General features: G+C 28.9%; 1 protein-coding gene across 9 annotated transcripts in view; it reads left to right on the top strand.

The window, feature by feature from the left end:
- Window positions 1-18274, top strand: part of LOC129956923 (protein polybromo-1-like) — a 91780-nt gene that overhangs the window by 46276 nt on the left and 27230 nt on the right. For 7 of the 9 annotated variants that reach the window (XM_056068966.1, XM_056068971.1, XM_056068969.1 and 4 more), the window contains 3 exons: window positions 527-628; window positions 728-820; window positions 17305-17466. In XM_056068966.1, the coding sequence (XP_055924941.1) occupies window positions 527-628; window positions 728-820; window positions 17305-17466 (357 nt within the window). The remainder of the gene's footprint in view (window positions 1-526; window positions 629-727; window positions 821-17304; window positions 17467-18274) is intronic. The other 2 variants (XM_056068972.1, XM_056068965.1) reach the window with 1 other exon arrangement.

Here is an 18274-nt window from a genome sequence, read left to right as displayed (position 1 = left end):
TGTTTAAAAATTTGAGAAAAATAATAATAAATCCATCATAGTTTAGAATTTCATTTTATTTTATTAGCATTTTTTGTGCCATATTCTTTAAGTATGAAAATGCATATTGGGTTAGGCAGAATTTTTTTAAACCTAAAAGGAGCTGTTATTGGGGTGAAAGTAGATGCTTTTGGTTTAAAGTATTAAATGTTTGAAGACTGGAAATAGAAAACAATGTAAATCACACCCCCCCCCCCCCTCCTTTAAAAAAATAATCCAATCTGGAAAATTTATTGAATGTGATCATGGCTGATACAAGAGTTCCTTGTATGAAAAATAAAATATGTACCTCAGACTTGGAAAAAAAAAAATAGCAAATGCTGAAATTGTACGGAAACTGTTTTTCTTTTTTCCCCTGTCATATAAATTTTGTAATTTGTCCACTTACTATTTTTTCTAATTCCAGTCTTTAGGTCTGTAATGCAATGATACTGAATGAAATGCTTCTGCTTGTGCCATGCAATTAATGTAGAATTTTTATTTTCAGGAAGTATTTAAAAGTGATAATTATAACAGCACTCCCCTGAATCAAGTAATTGGGAAGTGCTATGTCATGTTTGTGAAAGATTATTTCAAATTCAGACCTCTTGTAAGTATCAATGTTATTGCTTTTCATTGTTTGATTTTTCTTCCTTTTATCCATTTGAGTATTTTTTGGTTAATTCCCATTTCTCTTTTGCTGCTTTAGGAATTTGAATTTAAAGATGTATATGTTTGTGAATCTAGATACTCCGCCAAAGCGAAAGCATTTAAAAAGATTAAAGTAAGTGACATTAAAAAAGTAAGTGGCTTTAATAGTAGTTATTGTTATTAATGTATTTGAAGAGTCACTTTGTCTTTCAAAATTTAACATTTCATTAACAAGAGTTTAATGCAATTCTTTTAATAAATATTCTAAAAAATAACTTTGAAATTTAACCCTTAGCTTTAGGATCAAGGGATTGGTTCTTTTTATTATTTTAATTTAGTAATTCATGGATTAAGTTTCTTTTAACACACTAGTATTATAACATGTTTAATGTAGAATTTTATAACATACTATTAAATTTTTATTAACTAATTTATTAAAAGTAGTTATGGTTTCTCGAGCATCATAATTCTGTTGAAGAAGCTATATAGATATTAGAAAAACTTAGTCCAAATGCACACACAAATATATATATAATGTAAAATATATTTTAGCAGTTACATGGGTAAATAGATGAACTTTTGAAATTTTAAAACTTTTATTTATTTCATTCTGGGAGGCATGATTTATGTTCAAAGAATAAGTGGTAAGAAATATGTCAGTCTACATATTGACACAAGAACGGAAGTGCAGAAAAGACTAAAATGTTTCCCTTCAGTGGTTTTACTATATGATTTTGATAGGGATTTCTTTACACTTGTCAATTTAGGATACGGTAATTTAGATATCGTTGAAAGAATATTGCAAAGTGTAAGGATTTTTATCCCTTCACTCGGAGCTTGAAAACCTACAGAAGTGAGCAGTTTTATGGAATGCATGTTGAATTATTAAACAAAAAAGTAGGAATTCAATCAGGAAATAAGGGAACATTTTAGAATGAAATTAATACAGTTTACAATAAGATAAAAATAAGGAAATTATTTAAGATTTTTATTAGATTAAGAGACATCATAACACACACACACACAGTTGTGTATATTTATTCAAAATTTTGATTGAAAACAAAATGGCTTTAAAGTACTTAGTTTATTGCATACTTAGTACTTAAGGATATTTTCTTTCTTTTTCTTTTTTTTTTTTTTCAAGTCTTTATTGATAATTGAGAATAATATTAAAGAATTAAGAGGTTTCCTGAAAATTGATTTCCTATGTGGAGAAATTTAAGTTTGGAAAATTATTCTAATTTTGCAAATAGTCTCACATTTAAATTTTACCTAAATAAAAGTCTTAATTTTAATATTCTCTGTCAATAGAGTGAATTATATCCCAAAAAGGTTTTAATGTATGACTTTTTGAAGACTTGTTGCTCTTCTTCAGCATTGTGGCATCAGTTTCATACATCATTGGATTTTTGGGGGGGAGTAGGAGTATTTAAATCTGGCTATGTCCTAATTTTTCATCTCGAATAAAAAGGGATGTCTGATTATTTTAAAACAACATTCTAATTTTATTCAATGTATAAAAAGAAACGCTTATATAAATTCTGTAAATTAGAAAGATATTAAATCGTTAACATGTTATCACTTGAACTGTCCCCTATACCATAAAAATCTTTACAATTTTTGTCAATTTTTATAAAAATTAGTCTTTTAAAATTTAGATATTCAGATGAAAATTTTATTTGATACACGTTTATAGTGTATTATAGGTTAGTGTTATACTTGACATTGTCAGTAGTTTTCCACTTAAACAGGATTTTAAAATAAAATAATTAGTATGTGCTTCATTTTTGTTGAAAATTTATATCAAAAGACAACAAAAAACATATAGCTTTCAAAATTTTATGGCTGAATTTGAAAAATCTGATTTTTATGACCAATCACTAGTGCTTTACTCTTCATTGCGAGCTTTGTAGTAAATAATATTTTTGAGATTCAAATGATGGGATATTCATTATTCAGGAAGAAAAGAAATATTGGCAATAATGAAAAGATTTCGAAGAATTATATATGGTATGAATACAAAAGTTACTCTTCAATTGAGACTGCTATGGTGCAGCATATTTAGCAAAGAATTAATCCCATTTTTTTAATTGATTTATCATTTGGGGGGGAGTTGATTACATTTAAATACAGATAAAATCGTTTATTGATTATGTCACTGTAAAGTGAATGTTAAAATCTCATTTTACGAAAAATTAATGCAAGTTGAAAATCATGCACTGAGCAGTGACTCTGAATATGTGCAAATGCCTTCATTACAAAATAATTAAAAACATTGGAATAGTAACAGTCCTGCATCCCAATCAAAGCTTTGGGTTTCAAAGTACCCCATTTATATTATAGGAAAAGTTACCAATTAGCACTTTCCCCCATTTCTTCTTTTTTCTCTCCCTCTCTTTTACTTATTTGAGTTCATTTTTGTTAAATCATTTAAATTTTATTTGCTCTGAGAAAAGGTTTCTTGATAATTTAACTGATTTGTACGTGCATGAGATTATCATACATTTAAATCTATGATCTAAAATTAAATCCTTCATAAACATAGTATTTCATTCCAAAAATTATGGAGAATCCTTAAATATCATTTATTTTTTAGACTATTTAGTTGATTCATAATAACAGATTTCTACACTGACAGTTTCCTTTTATAAGATAGTAGAAGAAAGAAATTTTATGTTTCGCCAGTTATACAGTTTTCATATCACAATTTTAAACCATTTCACTGGTTACGTCAAGAGAGATCTGGCAATCAATGCATGATTATTCCTCAGGGTGACTGTTTGCCCTTGTGCGGGTTGATGGTTCGAACTCGCAACGTTAGGGTTCATAGCCGAGTAACAAAGCCACTAGACAAAAGTGTACACTCTTCTCCGGAAGTTGTTAACTGGCTTATAATGTTACCACCACAACAGTCCCCCACCAGTGAGTCTTTAGAGTTTATCGCGCCAGTTATGGCGAGCGACGAACGTGATTATCGCGCCAGGCGTTATGGCGAGCGACGAACGTTGTAATCGCGCCAAGTGTTATGGCGGGCGACGGCGAGCGTGCGTGAGTGGTTGCTGCCGGTAGATGGAGCCACGACAGCTGAATGAAGGATGCGGTTGTTCAGAAACAGGGTCACCAATGTGCAGTTTGAGGTTCGAACTCGCAACGTTAGGGTTCATAGCTCAGTAACAAAGCCACTAGACAAAAGTGTACACTCTTCTCCGGAAGTTGTTAACTGGCTTATAATTTTACCACCACACCCTTAATTAATGAATGTCAAATCCTCAAAACTTGATTAATTTTGTCTCATAAGAATAAAGCTGCCCTCTGATTTTTTTTATCTAAAATTTTAAGTACTAATGAACTTAACTATTATAACTATCCCATTAGTCATAACTGCGTATGATAATAGGATTAGATTATAAAAAAAATTTTTAGACTTCGTAATTTTTTTTTGATGTCATACATTATTTTAATTAGATGAGTATGTCTTTCCTAATAGTTTTGAAATTAGTTATTTAGCCATTATTAAAGTGGACATATTGTTTATAAACTTCAAGGAAAACAAGTGTGAAGAATTGATATAATAATTTTTATTTCCTGAAATTTCTATATAGTGAATAAATAAATAATGAATAAAAACATTTTAGAACATTTATACAGGATGTGGCAGAAAAACCCTGACCAATAATTTTTAATATAACTTGATTAAAAATAAATAAATGAACAAAATATAGCAAATAATAATAAGAGTAGGCTTTTGCTAATAAATAAATTTAATTTCTTTTAAAGGGGCCACTTTTTGCAATGCTGTAGAGGCGCAAACCCTTATTCAGAATTTAACAAAGAGCTGCAAGTAGGGATTGCAATACCGTACCAAAATTTCAACACCGGTATTCGGTATTTTTTAAATCTTGATACCGGAATACCAGTATTAGACATTTTAGGAAAAGAAAGAAAACATAGGTGTTTCTTTGTTTTATTTGCCAATTTTGTTAGAGAGTGTAAATATCACAAAAAATAATTTGTAACTTATAAATTATAACAGTATATAATTACAAAAAAGTAAAGGAACATCTTTTTTATTTAAATCACAAAAAAAGTGTAAATATCACTATTTAGTCTGTGGTATTATTACAAATTTTTAAAATGTGATCTTAAAAAAAAAATAATGTATCAATTGTACTGTCATTAAGCCTGAAAAGTAATTTTGTGTAAAAATTACCAGCTGTCGAAAGCGCTCATTCGGCATTTACACTAGCTGGTGGTACTGTTAGCAATACGCAATATATTTTTTTCAAGTATTTATCTCTAAATCCTTCATCTTCAAATAAATCGATTTCTCGTCGGATGGTTTTGGATGTAGCTGATTTCTGTATTGTATTTTGGTTCGTTGAAATTATTTTTATTTATCGCTAATTCTAATTTTTGTTCAAGGGACAATTCCTTTTCACTATCGACAGTAGTGACATCATAATCTTCGATAATTGAACCGAATTCTGAATGTGGATAGGTTTGTGGGTAAAAAGTTTTAAGAAAATTTACTCTAAACTTAATCAGATTTGAATTGGCTATTTTCTTTTCTTTTTTCATTTTCATTTTTAAAATCATTATAATTATTTAAATACCATAAGACATTTTCTATTTCGGTACGCCTTTCTTCTGTGCGATTTTTCAGTGTAATATATAATTCTTTAGATAGTGATGTGTGCTGTTCTTTCAGTGACTGCAACATGAAATTTATTGTTGCATTAGCTGTTATTAGAATCTCTCCGACATAATGCCTCAATAGTCAGTTTTATTGGAAGTAGAGCTGATATAGTTTTGGATATTATGTCGAATTTACTATCTGAAAAAATAATTTACAGGTTTAAGTCGATTATTGCTTTTTGGATTGGATTTCTCAGTTTCAAAAATCGTTCCATCATTAGGAGTAAACTGTTCCAAAGTGTTTTAGAATCTAATATTAACATATATTCTGTTTTATTTCCAGTTAGTATATATTTTAGTAATATATCCTTTTTTATAGGGGAACGTTTAAATATCTTAACAATTTTTCGAACTTTATAAATTATAGGAAGCAATTCTTGATAGATTAATATTTCATCATCATTAGCAATATCTTCTTCAACAATTACATTGTCATTATCTTCATTGTCAATATCACTCTCACTTTTACTCTCTTCAAAGTTGGAATCCGAAGTTTCTATATCCACAGTATTTGGATTCTTCTGTTCTTTATTTTTTTGGTATAATACATCTATTACACCTAATTGAATTCCATGTGCATAGCACAAGTGCTGATTTGCACCAATCAACTTTCCAACTTTTTTCATAATTGTTGCTCCATCAGTCGTTATGGATACAATATTTTCTTTCAGGGATAATCCATGTTTCGCTAATTTAGATTTAAGCCATTAAATTAGCTTATTAATTTCGCCCGTTAAGGAGACTTAAAAACAAAAATGGATACTATTTTGCTATGTTCGCGATCCCTGAACATATAGTGGAGACCATTTAAAAAATTTCTAGTAAATACCGAAAAACCGATATTTAAACTTATGAATACCGGTATTACAAAATTGTACAAATGGCTCAAAATACCGGTATTCGGTATACCGGTATTGCAATCCCTAGCTGCAAGTCTTCTACCTTTAATCTATCCCATTCTTGCAGAAACAATTGCTTTTCAGATTCCAAACTTTTATATCGTTTAATGCAAGCCCTAAATTCCAAAATCATGGGATTGAGATTCAGCGAGTATTGTGCCCACTCTCCAGATGATATCACATCCGGAAAATGCGCCTTGCACCACTCTTCTGTCTTTTTGGCCTTATGAGATGGTGCAGAGTCTTGTTGAAACTCCCACTTTACATTGTCGAAGTGTCATGAAAATACAACAGCTTCTAGAATGCCACACCGGTAAATTAAAAAAATTTATTTTAATGCCTTCACCCACAAAAGCCAGAGATGTTTTCTCACTTCCGCAAATTCCGCCCGCATCACGACAGACTTTGGATTTTTGCAATGTTCAACAATTGCTAAAGTGCTTGGAGCATCTACAAACTAGATACTATAGTTCTAGGAATTACTAACTTTTGAACGGTAAAGAGCTTTTCATTAGTGAAAAGGAGTCTCTCTCAGCATTGACTTGCGGCCCGTTTCAAAAGTTTTCGACAGCTCTGGAGCCGCATGAGTTTGTTTTCTTCAGTGAGAAGCTGAGCTTTTTGGAACTTGTAAGGTCCTTCGAACCTTGTAAGGAACTTCAGTCCAATATCTGTTTTTGCCATTTGTTGCACTGATTGTTTCCTTATTTCCAGTTCACAAGCAATCTTTCTCATGGAAACCCCCGAATTTCATTGAACTGGATTTTTGATAAAATATAGCTATTGAAAGTGTTCACCATATGTTTTTGTTTGCTTCCTGAACTTTGACCATCATTGCCAAGCTGTTTGAAACAATAGATTGCATCAGGCACTGTTTGCTGAGGCACAGTTAGCAAACAAAGAAATTCATATTGTCGTTTCCCTTGCTTAAACAACTTTAAAATACCATATCTTTTGCTTGGCATTGTAAAAAAAAAAAAAAAAAAATGCTTGAACTAATTGATACATTATAAAATATGTTATAATTGTAGTGATAGACAAAAAGAAATGAAGAAAAATTAGAAAGAAATGAATTAACTTCTATTCTATGATGTAATAATTTTATTCGAGTTTTTTTACCGCACCATGTAGAGTAAAGTCTCAAAATTTTTGAATTCAATAAATTGATTTCATAAATCATTTTCATAATGTAAATAAAAAAAAAAGATTTTCCGTTTTACTTTTGAATCAGATATACATTTTTTTTTTTTTTCTGTACACGAAATTATACCAAAACTATTAATACTTCATTTATTAAATGTCTTTTTGATTTTTGGCTTTTTAGTAGAATTATGATGCTCTTTTTTTTTGTTTATTAATTATCTTGCCAATTTAGGAAATTAATTTTATTTTATGTTAGCAAATTCGTAAGCTATGTTAACATATTTTTAATTCTGTGTTTTCATGTAATTGATGTTAAATTCTTATTTATTCTATGATTGAAAATTTGTGGTGAATATTCCATTTATGATTTTTAATTTGTTATCAAAGTTTGATTTGCTTACAAGTCATTTTTTTTTTACAAATTATTTTTTTTAATCACAAAAATTTGTGGACAGTGGTAAAATTTATTTTTAGCTTTGTTAAAAATTTAATCTCGTTGTTGATGGCATTATTCTGTATAACAAATGCAGTGAAACAAGGGAAATTTTGGAATGTCATGAAGCTGTTTTCAAAAAATATTGTGCTACAGGTTTATTACACAAAAAAATTAAATTACATAATTATTTAAGCATATACAAACTAGATAGTTGCAGGTTTAAAAAATAAACTCAATCTATTATATAGAATTAGCAAAATGAAGATAATGCATTATTATATGTTCAAATGTATCATGCTTTTTGGTATGTTTGTAAGAATATGAAAATTCTTAAAATCACTATTTCAATACAAACTAATCAGATGGTCTTTCATTAAAGGTTTTTTTGCATTAAGTAATTTAATTTTTGATCTATGTTTCTATTTATATGAAAGCCTTCTTTTATTTACAGAAATATCATAGAACTATTCTGACTATTGAAAAAAAAAATGAAAGATTCATATATCCTAAGTATTGTTGCTTAAATCACTGTGAGGAAAATGATCTTAGTTAAATTTATATGGTGAAAAATAACATGCTGGTATCTATTTTTAAAATAATTTCGGATTGTGAATTATAGCTGCCAAATTCCAATAAGACTCTCATAAATTCTTGAGCAAAGGTACCCTTCCCCCTCTCGAAAATTATGGACCTTGTAAAACACCTGGAAAACTACAAATATTCGGACTTTTTTACTATCATTGGATTAGAAGGAAAAGCGAATTAACCTTTTATAAAGAAGAGTGTTATCTGTCATTAATTTTCATGTGTATTTATGTAATATTGCACATTTTGTACATCATTGTATAGTGATGAAGCAGTTAGGATATTTTTCATTGTATAAAGAAACATTTCTGATATCTTATTTTCATGGGATTGGAACAAAAATTGATGCAGATGTATACTTTCGGTTACAGTACCACATACCAAAATACTATTTCATTACAATGCCATTTTATTTTATTTAAGGCATTGCATTTGAGAGTTGCTTTCACATCCATGCAAATATTAAGGCCATCAATTAGTATAAACTTTTCTGAACTGGGATCAAAATTTAATGCTTATGTACAGTGCTGATGTGGGAGGGTCAACCCTGAGTATTGAATTTTATCTGTCTAGCTCTTTCTGTTGTGTGGTAATTGAATTCAATTACACATGACAAACCTTCTGTAAATGGGTTTTTACCCAAATTTTGATAAAAATTTTCAAATTTGATGTGAATACCAGGTACCAAATTTCATCCATATAGTTCAATATATTTCTGAGTTTTATTTTCAGTTGTAGACATTGTAAATTGTTCAAAATTCCAGAATTTTATTTCAGATATCAGAAATAAATTCCAAATCTGAAGACTGAATTTTGACAGAATATTTTCTATTTGTAAATTCCATATACGAGAAAGTAAAAAGAGATATTTTCTGTGGGACTGCTTAATGGAAGGATCTTTATATAAAATTGATATGCATTCTTTACTAGAGTATTTTTTTAAAATCATTATTTTACATTTACAACCTTTTCTTTTTATTTAATTTTTTTAGAAAAAATATATACATTATCTACCAATAAGTAATTTTTCATCTGTGATAAAAGAGATAAATACAGCTTGCCCATATTCAGTAGTTGGTAGAGTCTCCTACTGAGGATATTACAGCCGTAACCCTCCTGTGTATTTGCTTCCACTCATCTTGGAGAAGACATGCAAGTTCTTTCAGGAATTTTGGAAGGTTGCTGCATTCCTTAATTTGGTGATGCAATTCATTCCAAAGGTTTTCTATGACATTAATGTCTGGACTCTAGCAGGCCTGTCCAGTTGGTTCACCCCATTGTCATCATACCAGCTCATGGTGAACCTCGAAACATAACAAGTGGCATTGTTGTCCTGAAAATAATAATGATAAACCCATAAAATTGCCACAGAGTCGGAAGCACATTGTTGTCCTAAATATTGGAGTAGAAGTAGACAATGAGCTTACCATGAATTGGGATCAGTGGTCCCAGTCCATACCATGAGAAACATCCCAGGACCATAATTTTACTCCCATCAAAATATACTGCAAGCACAATACATTCTGGCAAAAGGCATTCTCCTTGCATACACCACGCCCAGACTCTGCAATCCAATTGGTAGAGATTGAACTAATATTCATCACTCCAGAGAGCCTGTTTCCACTCTTCTATGGTCCAATTTCGATGTGCCTTGCAGCATGGGCAGCACATATTGACTTTGTAACCAAAGGCTTATGTGCAGCAGCACAATCATGGGAACCAAGCATATGTGCTTCCTTACAGATGGTATTTATCAAAACAATAGTTGTTGGAACTCCTGGAGTATGTAGGCCATCGTTTTGGTGCATTTTCTCCAAATTTCTTTGGTCTGCACTCCTTGGTCTCTATCTCTTAGTTTCAGGGGTCTGCCTGGTCGAAGCACATTCCAATAATCACCACTCAATTTTCACTTCTTAATTACAAAAGCACTATCGATTTTGGAATGTTTAACTCACTTGATATATCCCTAAAAAATCGGCTATTTCTATGATAACTGACAATCGCATCTATCTCGAAGTTAGACAGCTCGGAATTTCGTGGTATTTTGCATGCAGCAAATGCCAATGCTGTTTCCTACACAATATTTAAGTACAGATGTCATGACAGAGATCAGGACCACAGATATTGTCATTTGCAAGGGTGTCCAAATACTTATTGGCAGATAGTATATGTATACCTAAAGTAATTTTTTTTAAATATAGCCAGATATCAAAATGAACAAATAAAGATTTTTTTTTTTTTTTTTTTTTTTTTCAAAAATAAATTTCAAAATGATGACTTTTTTGACTTCAAAATGTTATTAAATGAGTGAATTTTCTAGTTGAATATTATTTTGGAGTTTAGGGATACATCTTGATGTGTTAGTCTAAAATAAAATAAATTTTTAAAAAATGAAATTTTTTAGTTTATCCAGAAGTGATATGATGACAAATTATAATTTTATGTGTGAGGTTGGTAGTAAGTTTATTCATGAAAAAGAAAAGTCAGTATTATAAATTTTAAAAAACATCAAATATTATGTATGAAAAATATAGTTAGATTACAAAAATTCTTATTTTTTTTATGAGTATTTTTGAGATATTATAAAACAGCTAAAAATGCTTTAAAAAATTATGAAGTAATTGAATTTGGATAGAGTAACCAATTTCAGAAATATTATTTTATTTATGTAAGAAAAGTCAGATATCTAAGGATAGAAAAGTATTAAAAACTTTTTTCAACAGTCTTGCATTTAAATTTCTTTGAAAGTGATGTTTAATATATTTTTAGTATTTGTGGGCCAATAAAATATCATTAATTTTATTTTCTAACAGCCTAGTAACATATTTAAAAGCATCTAACCTTTCAACAAGGAAAAAAAAAAATAAAGTCAGTTTAATAATGAATTTGCCTTGTACCCATCACTTTTGGATCATAATTAGCTCAAAATTCTATTTCCACTTTCAATTAAAATAATGTGCATGAATAGTTCAATAGTTTTATCCGAATAACATATATATGTGATGCTACTCTTCATTAGTAGCTTAAATTTATGTTTGAATTCACTAAATTTTCTTCTTTAGTATTCAGATTATGTTATAATGACTTTGGCTATCTTCAGCTATATCATTAAGATTTGCTATGAGTTTATTTTGGAAAATTATTACAGATATAATACAATGTTTAGCAAAGAATGCAAAACACAACACCCAATAGTCATGATAAATCTATTGTGTAAGATTGTGATTGTTGTAGCAATGTTTTATTATAAAATCATGAAATAAGATTTCCCTGGGAAAATATTTACTTTTATAGAGAATCTTTTAATGTTAAATTTTTTTTTTTTTTTTTTCAAATTTGTAGAAATTGTTCATGAGCTTTTAGAAAAGATATTAGGGCTTTTGTTTTGTAGAACATCTATTTGAACAAAAGAAACCAAGTATAAAAATATCTAATAAGCAAATAATAAATATGCATGAATGTTGTTGAATGCAAAGTACTAATGAAATTTTCTATTACATTACATCACTTTTCCTGTGTAGCACATTTAAAATGTTTTTGCAACTTTTTAATAAACATTTCTTTTGGATATATTTTTGTTAATATGATTAATTTATTTCAATGTAGTTTCCCATTCAACTTGTTAACTATTTTTACTATAAACAACCAATAATAAGTAGTTAAATTCTAAAAGAAAAACACAATTCTTTTTTTGGGTATGCAAATAGTTGCTCTTTTTTTGCATCATATTCATTTATTACAGATAAAACCCTTCTTTTTCTTCATTTTACCTTTTTCAATTGTATCATTTGAAAAATTCATTATATATGTTTTATATATAAAAAAATTTTGCACATAAGTTTGCTAGAAACAAACTTGTTATTTTACCCTTTAACACCTTATAGCATAATATAGCATTAACACCTCATGAATTATTTCAATAATATCCATAAACAAATAACAAAAATTATAAATTAATTCATTTTAACCAGAAATTATGGCCTAAAATAAAACAAAACTAAAAATAATCTGCAACCTAAACTTGGATGGATAAGAAGATTTTAAAAACTAGTTAACATTTCAAATAACTTATTATTTTCTTCTTAAGCTCTGTTTTTTATAACCGTTTTAAGACATTTAGGCATAGATTGCACCAATTTTTCAGAAAAATTAGATTTAATATTTTCTCATTCCTGCCACAATTCTCTTTTCAATTCATCTCTATAGGAAATGGCATGTTCCCAGACTTTTTTCTTAAGATATTTCAATAAATTTTCAATGGAATTTTGGGTGGAGTGTCCATGAGGTGAGGACATTTTTATAGAAGCTAAGAACGCACTTGATAAGTTTTATGTTATCCTGATAAAATCAGCAGTTGTTTCCAAGAGAAATTTCAGCACACATTGTTGTAAATTTTTCTTTTAATGTTGAGTTATACATTCTGATCTATCCTTTCTTTAATAAAATGCAGTGTTCTTGGACCAGTAGCTGAAAACGAGTCTCAGACCGTTACTGAACCACCACCATGTTTCACTGTTGTTTTAAAAAAAATTTGTGTGAAATTCCTCGCTTGTCTTTTCCAGATGTAAGGCTCGTCTTCGGAGCTGGAAATGCCGAATTTGCTCACACCAATAAATAAGATATTTTTCCAATAAGAAATATCTTTGTTTTTTCTTGCGAATTTAAGTCTGAGTTATGAAACTTATGAAATGCTTTTGTCTTTTGTTTTTTCTTCCATTGAAGTCTGCAATATGGAGCATGTTTCTTATTGTTGATAGGCTAACTTTTTTTCCTAATTATTTTTCAATAATAATAGATAGCTTCATCAGTCTAAGGAACAGATTTGTTTTTATTTTTCTTATTAAATATTGCTCTTTTGCTTCTTTGGAAATCTTATTGTGGGTTGTCTTAGGCTTGTTTTCCACCTGATTATTGGTTTTGAAGCATTTTATTATGTCATGACCATTAAATGACTTCTGTGGACAATCTCTGATATTTCTGGCACAGATTTTCCATCTTCAGTATGCTTAACAACTAATTTTTTTTAAAAACTTAATGCTCGTTTGGCCCCTTTGCCTTCACATTTTAATTAAATCAATGTTTACTTCTACAGAAAATGAAAATAATGCAACTGGGAAATTTCCCTGAATAACTATAATGTTAATCATAAAATTGGCTGTAATTTTTAACCAGAGCTGCACTTATTTGGTGCCTAGTTATGAGATGTCGGTGTTTGGCTTACAGACTCTTTTTTCACAAATTTTACTTTTGTATCTAAATTTTTAATTATAATTTATGAATAAGCACTATTTGGGTTTGTTTTTAGCTGTACAATAAATTCACTGTTAAAAAACTAAGCCTGCTAAATTTTTTTCTAATTCATTTTAATTGAAGTATTTTGAAAAAGCAAGCTTTTTCCCCGTGGTGTCCGAGTTTGGTTTGCAGCAACTGTATTTTATTACCTGAAATCACCCATTATTTCATGTGATAGCAATAAATATATACATGTTGTAAGTAAAGTGCAAAATTCAATAATTTTTGCAATTAAGGAATGCAATGGAATTGATATATCATAAAGAATAAGCAGGCAGTTATGACTTATATTTCTGTTGAGTAATCCAAACAAAAACAAAAAAAAAACAATGATTGAAATTGCATTCAATTTATTTCTATATTCTTATCAAATTATATAATTATATCTGTGCTACAATGACAAGAATTATCATAATCAGAAACTTTTTCTGTGCTTGTTGACAAACAAAGAGCTAACAAAAGAGCGAGCAGTGCCTACTTGCATCAGTTTCACACCAACTCTCAGGGAGAAGTGTTTACAAAAAAAAAACAAGCTTAAGTGCGCCTCCCCCACATTCCAAACATACATATGGTTTAGCGCATACTGCGCCATCTATGTTCAGTATTAATCTTTACTGTATGAATAAATATACAAAGAATAAAAAATATAAATAAAATAATTAAATAAAAACAAAATATTATAAATAATAAAATCACATAAACAAATATTTTTATTTAAAATGATGCTCTTTTGCTTTGATACGATGTATTTCATCAAAATTGGTTCACATGATTATACTAACAGCATTAATATGGTGGTGTGGTCAGTAGGCCTATTTTTAATAACGTTAATTAATTCTGATGAGCAGAATTTTTTCACTATAAAAATTTAATAAAATTATAGACATAATAATATAATTAAAAATAAACTAAAAATTTATTTCAAACTATACTTACACAGAATACACAATACTTGAATACACAGATAGAATATTCTTATTGGTTAAATGTACTTAAAAATAGTGAACTCATCATGTTGGCAATGAAAATTAGTCTAGCTGTTGTGATTAAAGTTTCAATTTGTTATATTGAATGGAGGTTTTCAGACAGTGAGTAGGGATGACGACTGATGATATATCTAGGGTTAATGAGTTTCTTTGTGAAATAATAGGATAACAAGAAAAGATTAATGAGAGGAGTTTGGCAACTGATTCTTTAGTTTTATCTGGCATTTCACATTTCTGCTGTTTCTGAATTGAATGTTATCGTTCTTGAGATTGGATAATTAGGATAATACTGCAATATTTTTAATATGTCAAGCACTTTTTGTGTAAATTTATTTTAGTGTTTAATGATTCTTTTTTTACCTCTTGGTATATATGTTTGGCACTATTAATTATTTTATGGAGTTCAGTGTTTTTTTTTTTTTAATACCAAGTCTAGATCTTGCCTGTTTTCCTTATTATTTTAAATATATAGATGATTTCTGTTTTGCAGCATGTTCTCTTACATTGTTGTTACCAGGTTTTGAAATGATCTATGTTTGTATTTTTTGCTTGTAAAATGTTTGCACCATTTAGAGTATTATAAAATTTGTGCATTGTACATTGAAGATGCATTTTATGACTGAAAATCATTTTGTAATTACTTTATTTTGTGATGTCAATATTTATAAGAGCAGATATTAAATTGCAATTGAAAAATTCAAGTTAAATATCAAATATTCAATTTTTGATCATCAGGGACATGCCTTGATGTACCATTCTAAATATTAAATATCTGCCAAACATTATTATAGTTATAAATTTAATTAGAATCTTCTTATCCCAGGGACATGATTCTTCTGAGATCCACAGTTTTCTGCTTTTTTTAATTTCTCATCTTTTTCCACTTTTTTAACAACAATTTGCAATTTATCCCATGGTAGGAATTTTCTACCCTCTAAGAGAAAATGAATGTTCTTCCTTGCTTGCTGAACATCCCTCCACACTCTATGTAAGAAGTTTTCAAATTGTAGAGAAATCTTCATCAGATAAAATGAGGTCGCTAGTCTGGAAAATTTCTTCCACATCTGATTTTTACAGACGAAGTCACTTGCTGTACCACTGCGAATGATGCTCAAAAGCAAACTATGAAATGCCACTTGAGTCTTACCAATAAAGGACCCATTAATATGTCTAAGATATGTTACGAATGTTCCATTGATTGTTAAAGAAATGTTTGTTAACTATTGTAGTGAGGTATATTTAGGTTAAAATATTGTCCCCTCCCATATATGTTTCCCAATGTACATATATTTAAATATGTCCTTAAAGTGTCTTTGGGAAAATCATATCTATTGATTTCTTACCTTAATAAATATCTTGAAATCAATATAAAAACCATTTGGGCTGTAATTGTACATTGACTATTTCATTCATATTTTTGCATTGTTTTTCTTTGTGTATTGTCTTTTGTTGCATTTTTGGATTTTCTCTCTTATGCCTTTTGGTTTATCACATTCCTGTTATCAATATGTTTAATATTTACAATTTATAAAGGATTCAGTATTAAATGCTGAATTACTTTGCCCAGTATCTTATATGAATCTTATTCTTGACTCTAAAACTGTTGTTTGTAAGATTCTTTCAATTTTAGGAATTAATAATTTAATAAAAAAATATTTTTCTGAAATGGAATTAAGTTTTGTTGAGATAGATAGTTGGTTTATTCAATTTCTTTTTATACAATAAATAAATGTATAAAACTAGGAACTTGAGATTGAGACTGAGGAAATATTTTTTAAATGATAGCACATGATTTTTCGAATATCTGACCGAGAGTGAAAATTCCTTAAATGAACTTTAAAGTGTAGTTATTCCTATTGAGATTTCAGGCTCTTAGAAGATCTGAAAAAAAAAAAAAAAAAAAAAAAAAGAATTTCTAAACTTATAACAAAAATTAGTAGTTAGTCTTTGAATAGCTATTTTGGAAACTGTCAAAACTTTAACACTTACAATTTGAATGCATTATTTCTGTCTAATGAAATGAATTGACATAAATTTATTTATTTTACACCTATACAATTAATAAGGCATACGTTTTGACACTATAGGCTAATTTTAAGGATAAAAATGGTGAATGGTTCCAGAATGCTTCTCTGTAGACAGTATATTTTGAACATTTTAACAAGATGTAGGAAATGTTGTTGTCTTCTCGTTGCATTTCATGCACAAGGGGTTCATTTTTTTATGTAATTTTAAGCACTGAAAAGCATATTTGTCCATTCACTTCAGTTTGTTCAAATTATATATACATGCTTATAACAGTCTCGGCAAATGAACTTTCAAGTTTATTGGGCATAGAAGTTAAACTTGTCCAGTACCTTAAATTCCTATACAATTTTTTTCTCCAGACTATAAATGAGTTAAATTTGAGTTTCAAAAAACAAAGGAATTGTAAAATTTTTATCTGGTAGATACTCATCTGACAGTTGAAGGGGGAAAAAATGTTTTCTTTTGTGGGTGTAGTGATTTTTTATTCTTAGTCAGAAAATTATTTGACTGTTAAATGTATGCAAATAAATGTTTCCCAATATGCATGTATTATATTAGATTCTTTATTTTTCAGATATGGAATTTTACTGCTAACATTCATGTACATATCGTCCCTCGAGAAGAACCAGTTGACCCAATACGTGTTCCATCTGTGTTTAAAGATGGATTTGAAAAACCAAAGGATGAAAGTAATGATGATGAACCTGATTTGGATGTTGTTACAAAGCCCAGACCAGTAGGTCTTTTTCTCTTTATTTTATGAAAATGATGAATTCTTTTTATCCTTTTTTTTAAGCTTTAGGAGCCCAAACTCAGAAAAGTTACTTTGAATATGGGCATTCATTGAGAAAAACTAGAATATGCTTTCCCCTTTTTTTAAAGGCGATTGTTGGAAATAGCCTTTCCGATTTCGACCACCCATAGTGGTAATTGGTCATCTGTTCTCTCCATCATAACCAATTTGCTTTTTTGCGGTTTGACCATGTCTGAAGCCTAGAAAAAGCTTTTTATCGCTGTTTCATTTATTTTTTTCTGAATCATTAGTTTACCAATTCTGTAGGAGAAACTATTGAATTAAATATTATGACATTAAATAAATTGTAAATTGGATAACTGCTGTATTGTTATTTAGCACATTAAACAAAATATTGTAAATTTTTCAATCATATTTGTAATTAAATGAATTTCTCAAGCATTACTGAAGCTGTAAATATAATTCTTATAAAGCTTAAACACATCATTGTAAATTTTATTTTGTTATTCTTCTAATTCATCAAATTTGATAAAATGTGACGATTTATATATCATGCATAAAGATCCTAATTGTTTATATTTCTTTTTTAAAAATATTCCCATTTCTTTGTGCATAACACAGATAACAATCATATGCTGTTTTATAGCTTAAAATATCTTTGAATGTCTTAGTGTTAATATATAGCGCTCACAGAAATCTAATATAATTTTTATTTCTAACATAGTTTGAACGGTTTTTGACATAATTACTATTAAGGTTTTCCTTTTCTATTGCCGATTCTTACAATTTA

This window comes from Argiope bruennichi, chromosome 11 (assembly GCF_947563725.1).
Source record: "Argiope bruennichi chromosome 11, qqArgBrue1.1, whole genome shotgun sequence".
Lineage (NCBI taxonomy): Eukaryota > Metazoa > Arthropoda > Arachnida > Araneae > Araneidae > Argiope > Argiope bruennichi.
Note: the sequence above shows the minus strand (reverse complement) of the source record. Positions and strands in the feature narration are given on the sequence as shown.